Raw genomic sequence first — 18,498 nt, forward strand, 5'->3', positions numbered from 1 at the left:
ATGGTTCATATGGAAACATGATTATAAGCGAAGGATAATGATGGCTTAGACTTAGGAAGGAGTTGTAGGGAATTGAGAGCTGTAGATGAATTTGGGAATCTTGTTGGAGGTATAAAATTTAGAACCTTTGTTAAATGGGATATGTGTGTATAAGAAAAATAAATCAAGGATGAGTCTTGGGTTTCTGGCTTAAACACTGGGTATGATAAAGCCATTTACTGAAATTGGGAGACTTCATAATGAGCCAGTTTAGAGAGAGGAATTAAATTGAATATTAAAATTAAAATATACATTAAGGATCTAAATTGAAGTGTGAAGTAGGCAGTTGGAAATGCAAAACTCTACAGAGCTCAGCAAAGAGGCCATCAGCCTACAGCTTTTTTTTCTAAAGGCAGAAATGGTCAAATTTAAGAATTGTAAGAATATTAAGGCAGGAAAGGGATTGGGATTGAATGAGAACAGTTTGAGAGTGAATGGAATTAAAGAAGCGAATCAGGAACAGAGCTATGAAAACAAACATGCAGAGATGAGCAGAGGGCGAGCCAGCTAAGCAAGTTGAAGTGAAGCTATCAGAAAGAAAAGAGAAATTCCTGGAGACCGTGAGGCCGTGGAAACCAGCAGAATATTCAGCGACCCTGAGAGGTCATGGTAGATGAGCACCAAGAGGTGTGCACCGGATTTGGAAATACAATGGTTTTTGAGAACATAAGCTACACTGGAGTGGGTTGAAAGTGAATAGGATATGAGGAAATAAAGACAAGGGCAGATAGCATTTTAAAGTTAGCTTCACTACATTTCACTGAAAGGGGGAAAGGAAAAATGAATTTTTTTTTAAGGTAAATGTTTGAGTGTGGTGGAAGTATGTTATTATTTTTTGACCTTTCAGTAACAATTGAACCCTTTCATTTTTAGGGAATTCCTAAAATTCCTTAAATTATGAATTATGGCATTATGAATCTTGGTGGGAGGCAGAGCCTGACTTCTGTTCTACAAGGTGGAAATGTCAGACACTCATTTTCCCAGCCTCCCTTTCAGGTAGGGTGTTGGCATGTGACACAGTCTTCACCAATCAGACAGACCCACTTGGATGGGAAATCTGGAGCTAGGATGGAGGAAAGTGGGACTCAGGAGAGACATTGTCTGATGCAGCAGCGGTTGTGGTAGGCTTGAGTTTGCAGGGGCAATACTGCCTATGGTGCTTATGTCAGACTGCAGGATGGGGAAACCATCTGCAGTGTCCTACTAAAATCATGTTAGTTGGTTTCTCCTGATGACAACTAACAAACCATTTGCAGAACATGTATGCTGATGGTGATGATCAGGAGAAGGAAACATTGATGATGCTGAAGAGAAAGTTACTGCAAAAAGGAATGTGTAGAAAGCAAGAGGGAGAGGATGCGAAGTATATCCATACCCAGGTGAAACAGTTACATACATAGGCAGATACTGAAGGACCTGAGTACCCACCATAGGCTAAGGTACTCTAGGTAAGAAAGATAATCCCTTTCCTCTAAAAGTTAGAGTAGCGCTCCTCAGGAATTAATATGCATATCAATCACCTGGGAACCTTGTAAAGATGCAGATTCTGATTTAGTACAGGTAGGGTGACATCTGAACTTCGGCATTTCTTTTCTTTTTTTTTTTTTTCCCCCAAAGATTTCATTTATTTGAAAGAGAGAGAGCATGAGTGGGTGGGAGGGGCAGAAAAAGAGGGAGGAGCAGGCTCTCTGCTGAGCAGGAGCCTGCCTTGGAGCCTCCTTCCCAGGGCTGGGGGATCGTGACCTGAGCCTAAGGTAGGAACTTACCCGTCTAAACCACTGAAACTCTGCATTTCTAATAAACTCCCGGGTGACACTGATGGATGTCAAGCCACTGATCATAGGACATTTTGAGTAGTAAGGCTTTAGAGGATGTAGATGATAAGAATGGAACTTCAGAGTCTCTGTGGCTGAGAGAATGGTTACCATAGAAATATTAAGGAGTATGGGGGGAGAACAGATAAATTTGATTTGGGATTGAAGTTTGAGGGGCTGATGATATCTATCTGCAAATACTCATGTAAGAGAGATTGCGATTTGGGTGCTTGATATTTAGACTTGCCAGCCTGTGAAGACATGAGGCTTGGTTAGTAAATGAGAGTGAAATACAGAAAGTTGTCTGTACGTAGAAACTTGTGGAATATTTACTCCCTTTATTTTTTTTTAAGATTTTATTTATTTATTTGACAGAGAGAGAGAGGTCACAAGCAGGCAGAGAGGCAGAGAGAGGGGGGGAAGCAGGCGCCTCGCTGAGCAGAGAGCCCGATGTGGGGCTCGACCCCGGGACGCTGAGATCATGACCCAAGCTGAAGGCAGAGGCTTAACCCACTGAGCCACCCAGGCGCCCCTATTTACTCCCTTTAAAGCATAAGTCAAGCAAGAAGGAGCCAAAGCCGTTACTGTCGTGTTTCCCACAATCTTAGAAGACAGGAAAGAATAAAAACCATGGACTAATAGGTTAACACCAAAACTGGATAAAATCTTAACATTTCTTTAAATATCAGACTTCAGAATTTTAGGATTTAATTTCAAGGGATTATAGCAACTTCCAAAAAAAGGGCAATAAAAGAAATAAAATTATACATGGGTTTGTTTCAAACGAACTCGTAAGTGAAACCCAACTGCTAGGTCACCTAACAAACAAGCAAAATGCCTATTTCCCCCACCCCATGCCAAAAAACATAAACATTTTAGAAAGGGGGACAGGAAAATGAATCACTGAAAAAAACATGTTTCGAATTTACAATTTTAGGGAAAAGGCATAATGTGGTTTGTTTATAAAAGTTTAGCTAATGAATTCACGAGAAGATGCTTTACGTCAAAGCTGCCATTTTCAGCATAATATGCACAAATGAGGAGAATGGTTTTGACATATTATCAATATTGTAGTCTTATCAAAAGCAACACGCTAGAATGCATTTGTCTAAAATGGCATTGCCTCCTAATACAATTTTGTTAAATCATAACACTTTAGGACTTAAACAGGTCCAAACTTAGAAATGGGCAAAGAGAAGCTCTTGACGGATAAAACCACTGAATTTTGTTCTGCTATTATGACCAGGCAGTGGGTACTGGAGAAATTAAGATACACCTTTTTTTAAAGGCATATTCAATGGAGACCATTTTGCCTGTATCAGTTCTTCCAGTTGACTGAATTGTGCCCAGGTCCATTTACACAATAATGGTCATTGTTTAAATTGTATTTTACAAGGTTAGTGATTATTGTGTTCACGCAGAAAACACTCCTATCTCAGGTCATTACCTGGATAATGGCTGTTATGATAATAAAAGATCCAAATTACTCCTTTGATGACAGAGGATTTGGGTATAATATGAATGAGGTCATTGGTTCATTCTCCTAACTTTGCTTTACTCTATGCTAGGGCGGGTGGGTCTGCCCCATAGGCCGGCCAGCTGTCTCACAAATAGAAGTCACTTTCTCAAAGGGCTACCTGTCATTCAGGGGTACAGAGAAGGCCTGCTCTCCAAAATAAAACTTCCCACTCATTGGTCAGCGTCTACAGTCTTCCTCCTCGAGGCTTTGAATCTCGAAAATCTCTCTTCTTGTAATCAAATACTTTATAAACAAGTGGTAAGTTCTATGAGAGGACAAGGATGGACCAGCTGTTTTGTTATAGTGAGTCAAGAGCGATATGACAGAGGTGACCTTTTGATTAGAGAGCTAGTAGAGGTAAGGTTGTGGAGAAGTGTGCCAGTCGTTGGATTCGGGGCATCCTACTTCTGTGTCCTAGTTCCTCCATGGGGTACAGGTAGCAGAAGGGTAGAGGTTGGAAACTTTCAGCACAGAGGACAAAGTTAGAAATCTGTTAAAAAAAAAAAGATTTAAGACTTCTGGCTCACCAGACAATAGTCAAGACCTGCAGTTCAAGTACTGAATTCAACAAATACTTATAGGGTACTTTAAGTGGTACACATGGCTAGTGATTTTTAGCCATACCAAAATTTATAATCAAGACAGTGAAGTGGTTTTGTCTGTCACAAATACTTATTATATTATTATTATTATTAATGTTGTTAGCCAATTCTTTTCATTTTGAGAAAAAATATTTAAACATTTTTCCACTATTTCTAAATTCACTGCCCACTTTTTTTAAACCTGAAATCCATTTCTATTTATGATTACATTTAAACAATTTAGAAATGGAAAATATGATGATCATTTTATAAAAAAAAGGAAAACTGCAAATAAGGCTAATTTTAAAAAAATGAGGTGAGTTACTGTGCAATGCTAAATTAATTTTTTGAATTTCATTATAAAGATACATTTGACCATGATTTAAGGACTGAATATGTATCTTCCCCAAATTCATATATTGAAGCCCTTAACCACCAATGTGAGGGTATTTGGAGGAGGGGTTTTGGGGAAGCAATTAGGATTATGAAGATGAATCCCCTTGCCCCATGACAGGATTGATGTCCTTTTAAGACAAAGAGACTAAAGCTTTCTCTGCCATATGAAGATGTAGCAAGAAGGCAGTTGTCTGAAAACTACAAAGAGGGTCCTCACCAATAACCGAGTCTACCCTCGCCTTCTTTTTGGACTTCCCAGCATCCACAACTGTGAGAAACAAGTGTCTGTTTAAGCCGCCCAGTCTACAGAATTTTGTTAGAGTAGCCCGAGCTAAGACAACCACCAATTAATAGAAAAGTACCCTTTTATTGAGAGGTAAGACAAGTGTATTTACAATATTCAATTGTTAGATCATATAATCTGACTGTGAGACTTTTTAAAGCAGCAATATTCCAGAAATTACAATTTATAAGGGGAAAAGAAAAACATTGCAAGTCTGTTTCTGTTACAGAAAATACATTTGAACAATGCCAGGTACACTTAAGGCTAAGTAGTATTAGACCTTTTCCTCCATCTTCATAGCAATAATCAAAGTATATTTTTGTCACAAAGACAGAAGGCTAACTTTGGAAAGAAAGAAACAATATAATGTACAGTGCTTTCTGTCAGAAGACTAGTATGTTTAAAAACAGAGCCTCATCAGTGGTTCTGAGAATATACAATGCTGCCAAGCAGCCCCAAACTCACATATGAAATTAACTGTGGACTCTTTGAAAACTGAAAACTGCTCTAGCCTCTCAATCTTACTAAGGACAGGGAGATTATCAAATCCTTTACACAACTTCTAATAACGATTCTGAAGTAAGATTTTGAAAAAGAGATCTGTTACAGTGCAAAGAACATTTTGATAGAAATTCATGTCTACAAAGGAGTTAAATAATACAGATGTTCCTTACATTAACAGATACAGTTCTTATTCTACAAAGATAAAATTATCTAGCCACTGAAAATAATATGGATCAGTCAAAAATATGTATAAGAGTCCTACAGGGCAACTTGTATAAGTCGATCCCCAAAATATGTATATATTTGACACTCTCCAAATGAGGATATTACTTTTTTGAAGAACATTAGACACAACACTAGCTCTCTTATTATTCCATGAACTATTGAGGTAGGAGTCTCATTTCATCAATATCATCTAGTTTCACAGATTATGTCATAAGTCAAATGCCAGTACCAAAAGGCAGTAATCCACAAGACTGAACCATTGAACTATAAACCAAGTCTTTCCTTCTTTAGACAAGCAAGGATGGGTGTTCTCTGTGCATCAAGATTTAACTAAAAATAACATAAGCTGTGATATATTTTGTAGACGTGTTTGTAAATAAAAATCACAAATTTCAGTTATGATTTTGTGCGTTAAAAAGCTATGCAACTGTTAAAAAAAAGTAAATAGTGCAATCATTAGTGGTAAAACAAGTAGTACTATAACAGTTGAAACGTGTTCTTACATCTACCAGAAAAGCAGCCACCTCAGAAAACTAATGAAGAAATGGCCACTGTTTCTTTCTGCCAGACAAGCATCAATGGTAGAAAAAAACAACACATTTTTTTAGTGTCATGTTTTTAAGAAACTATAGTCTGTTTAATTACAGTAAACTAACTTTAGCATGTGAATTCAGACATTTTCTCCATGAACTTAAGACAAAGAGTGATCTTATGAAGGATTCATCATGCATATTGATTTTGATGTTAGGAAAACGCTAAAAATAAAGGAAAACTCAGCTTTACATGAAAAACCCTTAACAAATGTAAATTTAACCTTTTAACATGTTACATCTTAAACATTATCAATAGTTATTTAGTTTATGAAAAGGAAAATGATAAAATCACTACAAAAGTAAAAAAAAAAACCACACAAAAAAACAACAAAACACAAAAAAGAAAAACTACACCATGACGGAAAAATCCATTTGGCTTGCATCATTTGGTATCTTAAATAAAAGACTATGCAATGAAAAAAGGTATGTAACAGACTACGTAATGGTTTTTGTTAGATGCTTACATGTAACGAAGGATACAGATAATTGGGTCAGACTCTCAAGAAGTATGAGTAGTTCTGGAGTGTTTAGTTATAAAGAATGACCTTTGCATATTCTGTCAGTGAATATCTAGTTCAGATTTTCATCTGGCTTTAAAATATTAAGAATCAGAAGAACCACAAATGTTTTATTTTAACCATATGTTTACCAAAAAAAGTGATTAATACATCAAAACTGGGTTTTCCTTAGTTTTAATACATTAAATGACATAATCCAATCTAACTCATGCATCACTTTCAGACACACAGTGCAACTGGAAGTACTTTTGCCACTCCAGTGGATATTTCTAAAAAGCAAATGCCTACGGGTGCTCCTGTGCCTTCAAAAGAAGAAGAAAAGAAACAGGCCCCACAGTTCTCCAAGGATGGCTGTGTTTCGCATATTGTGGATAAACAATAAAAATCGCCTTCAAGAGTTTCAATAAGTATTGTAACATAGATTCATCTCCTTTAGTTTGCTTGCTGACTTCTTAGCTCACTTGATTAGAAGCCTGTTCTCATGGCCTCTTTGTTAACTGCTATTGGTACTCTGTAGACTACACGTTTTAAACTTCTGTAAAGAACATTACAAGCTATTTCATGTAATTTAATTTTGTGCTGAATATTCTTCAAAGGATTTTATAAATAATACAATATTTTAAATGAGTCTTCAATTCACTTGTTGTTATACCATATTGTTGCTTTCTCCAACTTTATCTACAAACTGCAAGGAGAAGAAAAACAGGTAATTAAAAGAAAGCCCACAGCATTATAAAAACATTGTATCAACATTTTAAATGTTGATTAAAATACCCAGCTATATAAGATTCGTGGAAATTTAAGGTGTGACTGACAATGGTTAATCCAGTACTACTCACCACAATCTCCTGACACGTAAATGTGTATAAAAAAATTTTCTTTGCTAAGATTGTTTTTGCATGACACGTTATGCATATGACTTTAAGGGTACAACACGAGAAATGCAACACGATGAATAAAAAAATTGGATAAAATGAAGTTAACACTGCTAGCTTAACAAAAAATAAAAAAATAAATAAAAAGCTGAAATGTCAGCCATTCATGCATTAATGAACCCAATAAGATATTTCAACTGACCATTACTGAGGATCTCTTCTGGGCCTATGTAGTCTTTGAACAAACAGATTTAACTCCATTAAGTTCAGTAATTAACAACATCTGTTGACTAAAAATACTTTAAATGTGTATTCTGGACTTCAGACTGAAAGTGGCAACGACATTAAAACTAGATGTAATGAGGCAAGCATAAATTTATAGTTACTGAATATAAATTTTAACACACGTTAATGTAAGTGGTTATTTACTTTGGCTACTCCACCCCAAATGTAAAGCAACTGGGCCTTCTTCAGCATTCCAGATGGTGATGCAAATATTAAAACAAAATAATTAGTGAAGACATATTAAAAGTTATGTAACCCAAGTGGTCATAATACTATCAAAATCTAGCAATCATTTAACCCTTCCTTTCATTTCACTATTCACATTTTTACTGAACCATTTATTATAATGAAGTAATAATAATAGGAAACATAATTTATAGTACTGGCTGTCCATTTATGCAAATACTGAAGAATCCTTAAATTAAGGATGTGAATAATGTTTACAACTGTATAACTAGAAGTTTCGGTAAATTCAAAAGCCATTGTAAAAATTCATAAGTAAAATTCATAAGTAAAAAAACATTGACTACAGTATGAGTCTGGAGATTAATGTAAATGAGATCTGGACATAACCCCCATCAGCCCAAATTCCAACATTTTATATCATTATAAATAGGTGATTGGCACGTCAAAACTAAAAGCTGCTTTGAAAGTACCATGGATTCATTAGGATTTTAAAGCAAATTTAGGAGGAGAGAAAGCACAACATTCTCTCCCCAAAGGTAACTTCAAATATCTATGTTGTCTAGGCTATAAGATTCTGACTGTAAAATTGACTTGAGGTTGGAAATGAGATTTTGTCTTACAGCAAAACCCATTCTTCAGTGGGTAAGACATCCTTTAGCTCTCTGAGAAACCAGTTAATGCTACGGATTATCTCTCTACAAACATCTACAAACGTCTGTAAACAACTTTAGGAAGTTGATGGCCCATCTTGAAGGAACAGATTTGTGAGATCATTCAAACTGTGGAGAGAGCTGGAAACAGAATTTTATCATCTGACTTCCAGTATAACTGTGATTGATTTAATTGTCTTAATGCACGCTATTTGGTGATACAGTCTAAGAAAGAAAATCTTATTAGAAATAACGACGTCCTGGGGTGCCTGGGTGGCTCAGTGGGTTAAGCCTCTGCCATCAGCTGAAGTCATGATTTCAGGGTCCTAGGATAGAGCCCTACATCGGGCTCTCTGCTGAGCAGGGAGCCTGTTTCCCTCTCTCTCTGCCTGCCTCTCTGCCTACTTGTGATCTCTGTCGAATAAATAAATAAAATCTTAAAAAAAAAAAAAAGAAAAAAGAAATAATGACGTCCTTTTTACATAATGACTTCTAAGATTAGAAATCATATAAAAGTTAATTGTAAAGTACCTTGAATTCTCAAAGAGAAAGGTGGCATAGCATATCAGTCTGAGTTACATTTTAAAAAATCAAGAATATTAAAAATGGATATAGTGAAACAAAATTTCAGGTTTTTTACAGTTAACAATGATTATTTTCTCTGGTATTCATGGTAACCATGATCTACGGTGATGTAACAATTTATATCATAATAAAAAACTTATCAATCATGTATTGATTATTGTATTCCTTGAGGAGCATCAAAGAGTATTATTTTGATGGTTTAAAAATTTTATTTCTAATACATGGTAACTTACTGATCTAATTCCAGGTAAATTCAAGAGGGATCCAAGGACTGGCACTCTTCTAATAAAGCCAATGACCACAGGAAAAAAGCCCCTAGGAAGAAGGAAAAAATGGTTCTCAGAACTTACAGATTCTTATTACCAAAATCAACTGCTAACCAAGTAAAAAGAAAAGAACTAGTTAAACTTTTGAATGTTCTGGAGATTTCAAATTTCAAATGTTACCTTTAGTGGTAATGTTTCTTATCTCTCCCTGGATTTCATCTCTTTATTATACTTCTACAGTATTGTGCTTATACATCTCTAAGACATTACTACCATAACCTGCTTGTCTCTTTATAGTCTATTTCCCATTATCAGAAATGAGACATTCTCAAAAGCAGATCTGATACTTACTTTGGTTTTATGTCTCCCGTGAATGACAGTATTTGGCAGATAGAAGACAAAGGATGTACGTATCTTGAATAAATAATTAAACCAACCTTATTTAAAAGGTATTTTCTCACATAGAATACTGTTGTTTATTCACTTAATAACTAGCATTTGTAAAACACTGGTCAAAATCTACCATACTGTGTTTGGTACAAAATTTTCTAATATGTGTATGTACTAAAAGAACTGTCATCCAGTGGCAGTACCTATGCAGTATCAGGTTCTATGAATTAAAATACTGTATGTATGTATGTATATCACTGTTTAGTTGCTAAAAATAACAAAGTGCCTTAAAAGCAAAGTGCCTTCTATAGAAAGATAGTGCTTTAAATTCCCAATAAAAACCAATTTTATCATGTTGAAAATACAAGACAGTGACCCTACTGGCAATCATCTACATTTAATAAACATTTTTATAGTTGACTGAATTATCTAATAAGAGATTCAATAAAAGATTCAATGTAAAAAAAATCCACTTGAGAAAATTATGGTCTTTGTACTCATGCTGATGCAAATGTCTAGGTTTTTGTAATAATTAATTATCTGGCATACTAGTTTATTGAAAGAGAAAAAGTAAAATAAAATAATTGCCTTACCTGAACAAGAGAAAGAATCCATAGATTTCAAAGATCATGCCTATCAAAGGCCAACCAATAAGGACTACAAATACTCCACCCAGGAAAAATCCTGTAGCTTTCATTTTATGTTTTTGGAAGAAGAATCTGAATGTTCTTTCTAAACCAATGACAAAAGCCAAGCCAGCTACAAATAAAACCTAGAAGAGAAAGAAGATGCAAGATAGAAAAAGTAGTTAAACACACTGCATAAATTTGAAAAGCAAGGTCAAAGCTAAATATAATAAGAAGCAGCACATCTGGCTCTCAGTGGGGGCAACTGGCTGGAGGAAACTATGATGCACGCCAAGAGGCAGAAATCAAGGAGTGGGCTAAGCATGGGAAAGGTGGAGTTGGATTCCACTCTTCTCAGTCCTCTTCTATCTTGATTAAATGGAGAAAAAGAGTATCAAAGAAAGATCAGATGTTACCAAAAGGCAGGTGCATATGCAGTGTTTTCCCAGGTAAGCGAGATGGAGAGGGCTTTAGTTAAGCTGAGAAGTGGCAGAGCAAAAGAGGAAGGCAGCCCATAAACATGTCACCTGGAAATACAGTTCACCATGGGCTACAGGAGTTCCTATGGATGGGAGAAATACTGACATGGCCAAGCTGATAGAGGAAACCATGCAAAGCGAGGAAGAAGATTTTAGTTTTACTTATCTCAGAATCTATGGTGGCAGCAGAAATAAAAATAAAACTGTATGTTCTCAAATATACACATATTTTGTTTGTTTTCAGACAGCGAGCAAAAAATGGTCATCTATTAAGAGCTTGCTTTTTCCCCAGGTTTTAATCCTAATACTTGCCTTTGTAATGATCTTTAATGTTTGAGCCTAAACAGTTAAGCTTCATATTCTCAGAGAGCAATGGCGCTTATATTATTAACTAAAACATCAATTTTGAATAGTTTTGTTAACCTTATATTTTCTAATTTCCAATTAAAAGCTCTATGATAATGTATACTTCGAAGATATTTAACACAATTCAGTAACTTTGTTGTCTTCTTAAAAGGGTTATGATTTATTTCTAGAACTCCTGCACAACCTTCACAAATGGACAACAAAGTACACATTCCAAATAAACAATACACATACTTTTCTCAGCAAATCGACTCTTAATATACAGATATATTAAGAGGTTTAAATGGTTTTTAAAAATCTGTTTATTTTATGCTACTGAACCAAATGTTTCAAGTCGTATGTTCTAAGTTAGACATATTAATAAATTTACCAAGACATGGGGGCTACCAAGTCATCTACTTTGAACTCTTATCTAAAGGCAGCCTTGATTTAATCTATTGTATATTACATATCAAATACTCAACAGGGTAGTCATTCAAAAACCTTTAAAAATGAAATCTTGCCATTTGCGATGACGTGGATGGAACTAGAGGGTATTATGCTTAGCGAAATAAGTCAATTGTTGAAAGATAACTATCATATGATCTCCCTGATATGAGAAAGTGGAGATGCAATGTGGGGGGTTTGGGGGGAAGAAAGGGAGGGAGACAAGCTATGAGAGACTCTTAATCTCACAAAACAAACTGAGGGTTGCCAGGGGGAGGTGGGTAGGGAGAGGGTGGTAGGGTTAAGGACATTGGGGAGGGTACCTGTACCCGTGGGGCTAATAATACATTATATGTTTATAAAAAAATAAATAAAATAAATTAAAAAAAACCTCTTTAAGTGTTTACCTTTTATTTAAACAGGTTTTGTTTGTTTGTTTTATTTTTACAGATTTTATTTATATGACAGAGAGAGAGAGAGCACAAGCAGGGGGAGGAACAGGCAGAGTGAGAGGGAGAAGCACGCTTCCCACTGAGCAGGGAGCCCCTGATGTGGGCTCCATTCCGGCAACCTGAGATAATGACCTGAGCCAAAGGCAGGTGCTTAATCAACTTAGCCACCCAGGCCGAAACAGGTTTTATTACTAATGTAAACAGAGAAGACAATAGGAATCTTTACATGAGTAACAGTGAATTATTTCCCCCAAAATTTAATAGCAGGCAATAATTCATTTGTAATTCAAGTTTCCTTATGACTTCAGTTAAAATATATGTTGAAAAACTCACATTTCCAATAGCCAGTAGAGCTTTGTCAAAAAAGAGAATCATTCCAAAGAACAGGAAAAACACTCCAAATCCTGTTAATCCCATTCCAATTTCTGCAATATAAGTTATATAGTTAAGGGCAGAGAAAAATATAAGTTAAGTTAAGATCCCCGTAAACTAAGAAAATTTTTCAGTTTTTCTTTTGGCTGATATAAGAAAGTAGGTCTCAGCATTGCAGGTTAACTTTATGACATTCATTAAGATCTATAATAGATTAAACTAACATCAGCAAATAACCTCAAAATTTAAGATATAAATGGAAATCTCTAATCCTTACATGATAGATAGCACTTCTCATAAACATACGAATGACAGAGAAAGATCATCAGGATTCTAAACCTTTGATTATATACTTTTTCCCCTCCCAAGAACCCCTCTGGCATCAAACATAACTATATGGGTTTTCTTTTACTATTTATCTCCTTTCATATTCTAGGACTATTATTTATATGCACAATATCTATAGTAACCTCCTTCCCCTCTTAAATTAATTCCTTCTTTAACCTAGTAGAAATGCTATCATAGGTCAGCACAATATACTTCACTCCATGACACACTGCTTCTCACAAGGGCAGTATTTTGAGAAGCACATCGTTGTCTCCTCAAAAGTTAATTTTCAGGAGGTTAGGCATCAATTTTAACTTCTTGTTGATATGTTTTTATCGTCCATAAATTATCTAACCCATGAAACCATTCACACAATTAGTGTCTAAGTACTAATATCAGCTCTCCAAATGCTTCAAAGAACAGTTTTACTTAATATTAATGTGCTGGGGTTTTATTCTTTTCATTCAAAAACAAAGAATCAACTCCTAGATGCCAGCATCTCTTCTAGGTATGGCGCGTATAGCGGTGTTCAAAGCGTAAGCATTGAAGTTTATGTTCATCCTTATATAAAACCAATGATTTTATTACCTTTACATTCTCTTGGTCTTATCTTTTTATTCTGAGGATTCTTAACTTTCTAAGATTACAGTTGTCCTTTTCTGTTAATGCTAAAAGCCTAAGCCACTAAGTCACCTCTTTGATCATTTTAGTTTTGCTTTCAGGAAATACTTACCAAATCTTATTTTACCCAGATACATACTATCTACATGAAATAATCAAACAGAGCAGAAACCACCATATTTTTAGAAACCCAATTTTAAATACACTATTTATGATTTCTGATCTGTTACTTAACTTTTTGGCCTTGGCTCCAGAAGGCAAAATCTAGGTCACAGCTACTCAAAAAAAATTTTAAGCCATGTAAAATGTCCTTGTAAAATGACAGAGTTGAACACTTCTGTCATTTATTTTTCTACAACCCCGAACTCCTCAATTTACAGTTAACTACTGCCTTCCATTCCAACAACCTTTTCCCCCAAAGTTAGCCTAAAAGAATTCAGATACTGGTATATAAATATATATATTTATATATAAATATAAATATTATAAGTGTATTCAACAGACAAAGATAAGTGTATTCAACAGACAAAATCCTACGAAAATGTGAGGCTAATGCTTTCATGCTTAAATCCCTTAAGAGAACTGACCAAAATGGCTGTTGAGCTGTTGAGCTGTCATAATTTCCTGGAAGAAAATATGGACAAAAAGAACAAGTAAAATTCCATTGTATAACTATTTAGTAGTTAAGATTTAGTCACTGGCAGTTGAGTGATTTAAATAGGACTAATTTCTACCTTTTCATAAATTATCCTAATGATTACATAAAAATTTTGAGGTTTTTTTTTTCAAGAGTTTATTTATTTTAGAGAGAGAGAGAGGGAGGGAGACAGCTTGGATGGGAGGAGGGGCAGAGGGAGAGGCAAAGAATCTCACACAGGCTCTGTGCTGAGTGGGAGCCTGACGAAGGGCTCAATCTCATGACCCTGAAATCATGACGTGAGCTGAAATCAAGAGTTGGATGCTTAAGGGACTGGGCCACGCATTGAGATATTTGTTATCAGACAGGAAATTATATGGAAGTACACCTGCTATGTACTGAGAATTTGCCATGAATTATCCATGATGGGGCACTTTACATACCTTATATGACTTAATCTTTCCCATACTACTGCAAGGTGGGTGAGATTACATCCTTTTAGAAATGGAGGAAATTGAGGTTTGGAGAAACAGCTTTGTTTGCCCAGAGTCACACTTCTGGTTGAGGATTTGAACTCAGTCCCTATGCTGAACTATTACCTCATACTGCTTCCTACAGGATTTTTTTTTTTTTTTTCAGGTTAAATATGTTTGATTAAATGAAACTCAAGGGCACTGGAGCATACTGGACATCTGGGGGAAGCACCCTTAGGTGATTCAAGTTTAAAAGGATTACTTGTTATCTAACAACTAAGTAGGTATTAGTAGAAGTATTAAAAATTGATTGGAGTGAAAAAGAGTATCTGGATATGGTTTCACATTTTCACTGAAATGTTTATACAAATATGTTGCAATTCCTTTAACAAAGCTGTGAGGTGAAAAGTAGCACCAGCCCCATATTTCACAGACTAGAGATTTGTAACTTATCCTTGCTCATAAAATCAGCAAATGTATGTATGTGTATGCATGGTGGGGGATGGCACAGCGGCTGGGCAGGAAGAGTGGTGGTTGTGGGGAGTCAGGCTAGAATTCAAACTCAGTTTTTGGACTGCACAGCTTACAACTGTAACATGGGCACCAAAACATTTGTACTATTTCATCCAGTGTAAGCCCAGGAGGAGACAGTTGCCCGTAACATATTTGCCAGAACTCGCACTGGCATGATGTTGCCAAGTATTTCCTGGCCTAAGGGGGCCAAAAGTCTCTAACTGGACTCACTGTGCCCTTTCTCATCTCCCAAATTCCGATTTTCCCTGTCTATGCATTCATAAGCAAAGCCCTACACAGAGTTGCCTGCTCACCACCAGAATCATACCCAGTAAAATAAATTTATTTTTCTCTGGTGCAATTATCAAACCTGCATTCCTTTTGTCTATTTATGAGAACTTTTTTCTTAAAAGAACAATTTGCTAAAAGCAGTTTAATACAATTTGTCTAAAATGAAAAAAAAAAACCTTTTTGTGGAAATTTTACAAGGTAAGATGCTTAATCCAATAGCAATGACTGTTAGCATTTTGATATCTTAGTTGAAAATTTTAATATTAGCTTTTCCTTTCCTACTATGTGTTTTAAAAAATAGAAAATTTCATAATAAAGAACTGGACTGAATATCAACCAAGCTGAACAACGCAAATGAACATCATGGTAGAATTCCAAGCAATGTGACATAATGAAGTAAACATCTAGAGGCAGCATGGGAACTAGCCTACTCTGTCCCCCTCAATAAATCTTGTGTTTTTATGGAGGGGGGTGGGGAGAGTGTTATTACAGAACCCTTTAAAACAATTATGAATTGCTTTTTTTTTCTTTTTTTCTGTTCAGCGCTTGGTCACACTCTTCCAGAATCAGAATCCCAGAATAATCTTGGTAAATCACTTGAATGATGGTCAATTTCTGCAGTTAAACACACACACAAACACCATTTGAAATCCAAAGAGCTTCTGGTTCACTAACCATTTTGTGTTCCAATCCACTGTCCTACCAAAACATTTGGCAAATGAGCAACAAAGAATATAATTTCATCTTCTTCATCGATTTAATGAAGGAGGATGCTCCCTATTCTGCCCACATTCTAATCCAATCCCTTTGTTCTGGATTTTGGAAGAATTTAAACCAGGCACTTGTCCCTATAAGAAGTCTTCAATAGAAGAAAATCTCTATGCAAAGGATACATAGTTCATATTTTTAATCTATGTAATAATCAGACTCAGAAAGGAGAAGTAATAATACTTCACAGATAGATAAACTGTGTAAAGATTAAGTACTTTCTCTAATTAGTAGAATTAGAAATAAGTTTTAGCAATTTATGTATACAATTCTAATTTTCTTGGACAATCTAAATTTAAGTTTGGGTTTCAATCAAGAGAACTAGGATGCTACCACAAAGACAATAGACTCTGAGTAATCCTACACACTCTATCAAAAAAAAATCAATGCATAATTTTATAGATAAATACCTAATGTTGTATCTATTTTTGCTATGAAAGAGCCACAGTATTCTAAGACAGATTTCAAATAAAGTTTATACCCAGTTTTCTTAGATGCTAGTAGGGTACAGTGGACACAAAGGTTTCTGAGCCAGCAGACCTAGGATCAAGTTTTCTTTCTGTCATTTTCCTTATGACCATACGATGAATTTCTTTTGAGCCTCTTTTAATTTAAAAAGAGCTATACTTCTCCCTGCCTTATAGGGCTCTTATAAAAAAGTAATGGTTTATATTGAAAGCACTTGGTAAAATGAAAGAAGATGCCTTCATACAATTGCTAGTTCCTATTATAACAGTAAAAGAAAGAAAGAAAGAAAGAAAGGGACTTTATGTGTTTTCTGATCAGAACAGGCCAACAGGCCAAAATGGGTACCCTTCCTGGGCCAGTGCAGGTGGCTCCAAAGTGCAGACCCATCCAACCACAGGAATGAGAAGAGCCTGACTGGGTTGGTAGTGTACATGAGACCTGAGAAGTTTTGTCAAGTTCAAGTCAGCCATGACTTCCATCCAAACCTTAAGACTCCACTTTAAAGTAGAGCATTTACAATGAAATTCTATTTATTTATTTATTTATTTGTTTTAAAAAAGATTTTATTTATTTACTTGACAGACAGAGATCACAAGTTGGCAGAGGCAGGCAGAGAGACAGAAGGAGGCAGGCTCCCCGTGGAGCAGAGAGCCGGATGGGGGGCTTGATCCCAGGACCCTGGGATCATGACCTGAGCCGAAGGCAGAGACTTTAACCAACTGAGCCACCCGGGTGCCCCTGAAATTCTATTTTTAACAGACTGTTTAGTTCTTAAAATCTTGAAAATCAAACTAAGTTAAGCAGAATAAGAAATGAAGATCATAGCAGATAAAGCAATGTGGGACAAAAAGACTATCACGATCATTAAAAGATAGGACTCACACGGTCGGGCAGATATGTAAATACGAAAATGATTAAGGTTGACAAAAGGGTAGAAATAAGAGTGTTATAACGAAAGAAACGGAAACAGATACAACGCTAACCTTAGACATAAGCTAGGCCTTGAGAACTCTGCGGTAGGCAGAAAGAGATGCTAAAACAATAAAACAAGCTACAAAGCACAATACACAATATTAAGGAAAGAAATCGTTTCACTGAACACAAGGTGGCTTTTTTACTACTGTGGAAACATTAGGTGGTAGAAGAGTGAAGTCATTTCAAGGAATCTTTGGAAGGTCGTTCCCAGAGGTGGCAGAAGGCGAAATACTCGAAATATTTGAGTGTAACCATATATATATATATATATATATATATATATATATATATATATATTTAAAAGACCCAAACCTGTACTAGGTGACACTTAAAATACCGCCTCCCGAACAATCGGCCAGTAGAGGACCCCCAGCCTGTCATGTGCACAAATATTCCCAAGTGTGAACCACAGGCACCGCGCATCAAACTTTCTCTTGTGACCACCTGCAGGAACAAAGCCCCCGTCTCACTGGGAGTGAGAACAGCGGGACCCTGGTGCAAGGCTCAGCAAAGACTTCCCCCTCCCCAGATCCCACTGACCCTCCTCCCACGTCGGCCACTGCAAATCCAGCTCCCATCCCCTCAAGGCAGCCCTCCTGGTCCCGCATCCCTTGCTCAGTCCCGCAGGCCGCCGCCCCCAGCGCCGAGCTTCATTCATTGACCCGGAGAGAGGGGCGGGGGGAGACGAGCTCAAGGAACGGGTGTAAGAGGATCCGGGGCAATTCCTTACTCTGCGTGTCTGTTAAGGAGATCATGGCTGCGGCAGTGAGGGCAGCGGCTACCGGACCTCCGGGCGCCCAGGGCGTGAAGCAAAGTCGGGAGAAGAGAAGCCGGGAAACAACCCAGGGGAAAGCCGCCACGTCTTCCGGAAACACGCAGCCTCCCCTACTCCAGCTCCAAGACCGCTTCCCATTGGCTAAGCCCGCCCCCAATGTGAACCAGTCATCCGTAGTCTTGTTCGATGACGCACATAGTGGTTGCACCTCTTCACCAAT

The 18,498-nt window shown here is 36.5% G+C and overlaps 1 protein-coding gene across 1 annotated transcript; it reads right to left on the reverse strand.

Moving 5' to 3' along the window:
• Positions 1-4,698: 4,698 nt before the first annotated feature.
• Positions 4,699-18,389, reverse strand: GOLT1B (golgi transport 1B). The gene is made up of 5 exons (XM_080809956.1): positions 18,234-18,389; positions 12,392-12,483; positions 10,303-10,481; positions 9,287-9,368; positions 4,699-7,157 (listed from the first exon to the last, which is right to left on the reverse strand). The coding sequence occupies exons 1-5, from the start codon at positions 18,256-18,258 to the stop codon at positions 7,119-7,121; spliced, it is 417 nt and encodes a 138-aa protein (XP_080666082.1). The 5' UTR covers positions 18,259-18,389; the 3' UTR covers positions 4,699-7,118.
• Positions 18,390-18,498: the final 109 nt, after the last annotated feature.

Source organism: Martes martes (genome assembly GCF_963455335.1).
Source record: "Martes martes genome assembly, chromosome: 8".
NCBI lineage: Eukaryota > Metazoa > Chordata > Mammalia > Carnivora > Mustelidae > Martes > Martes martes.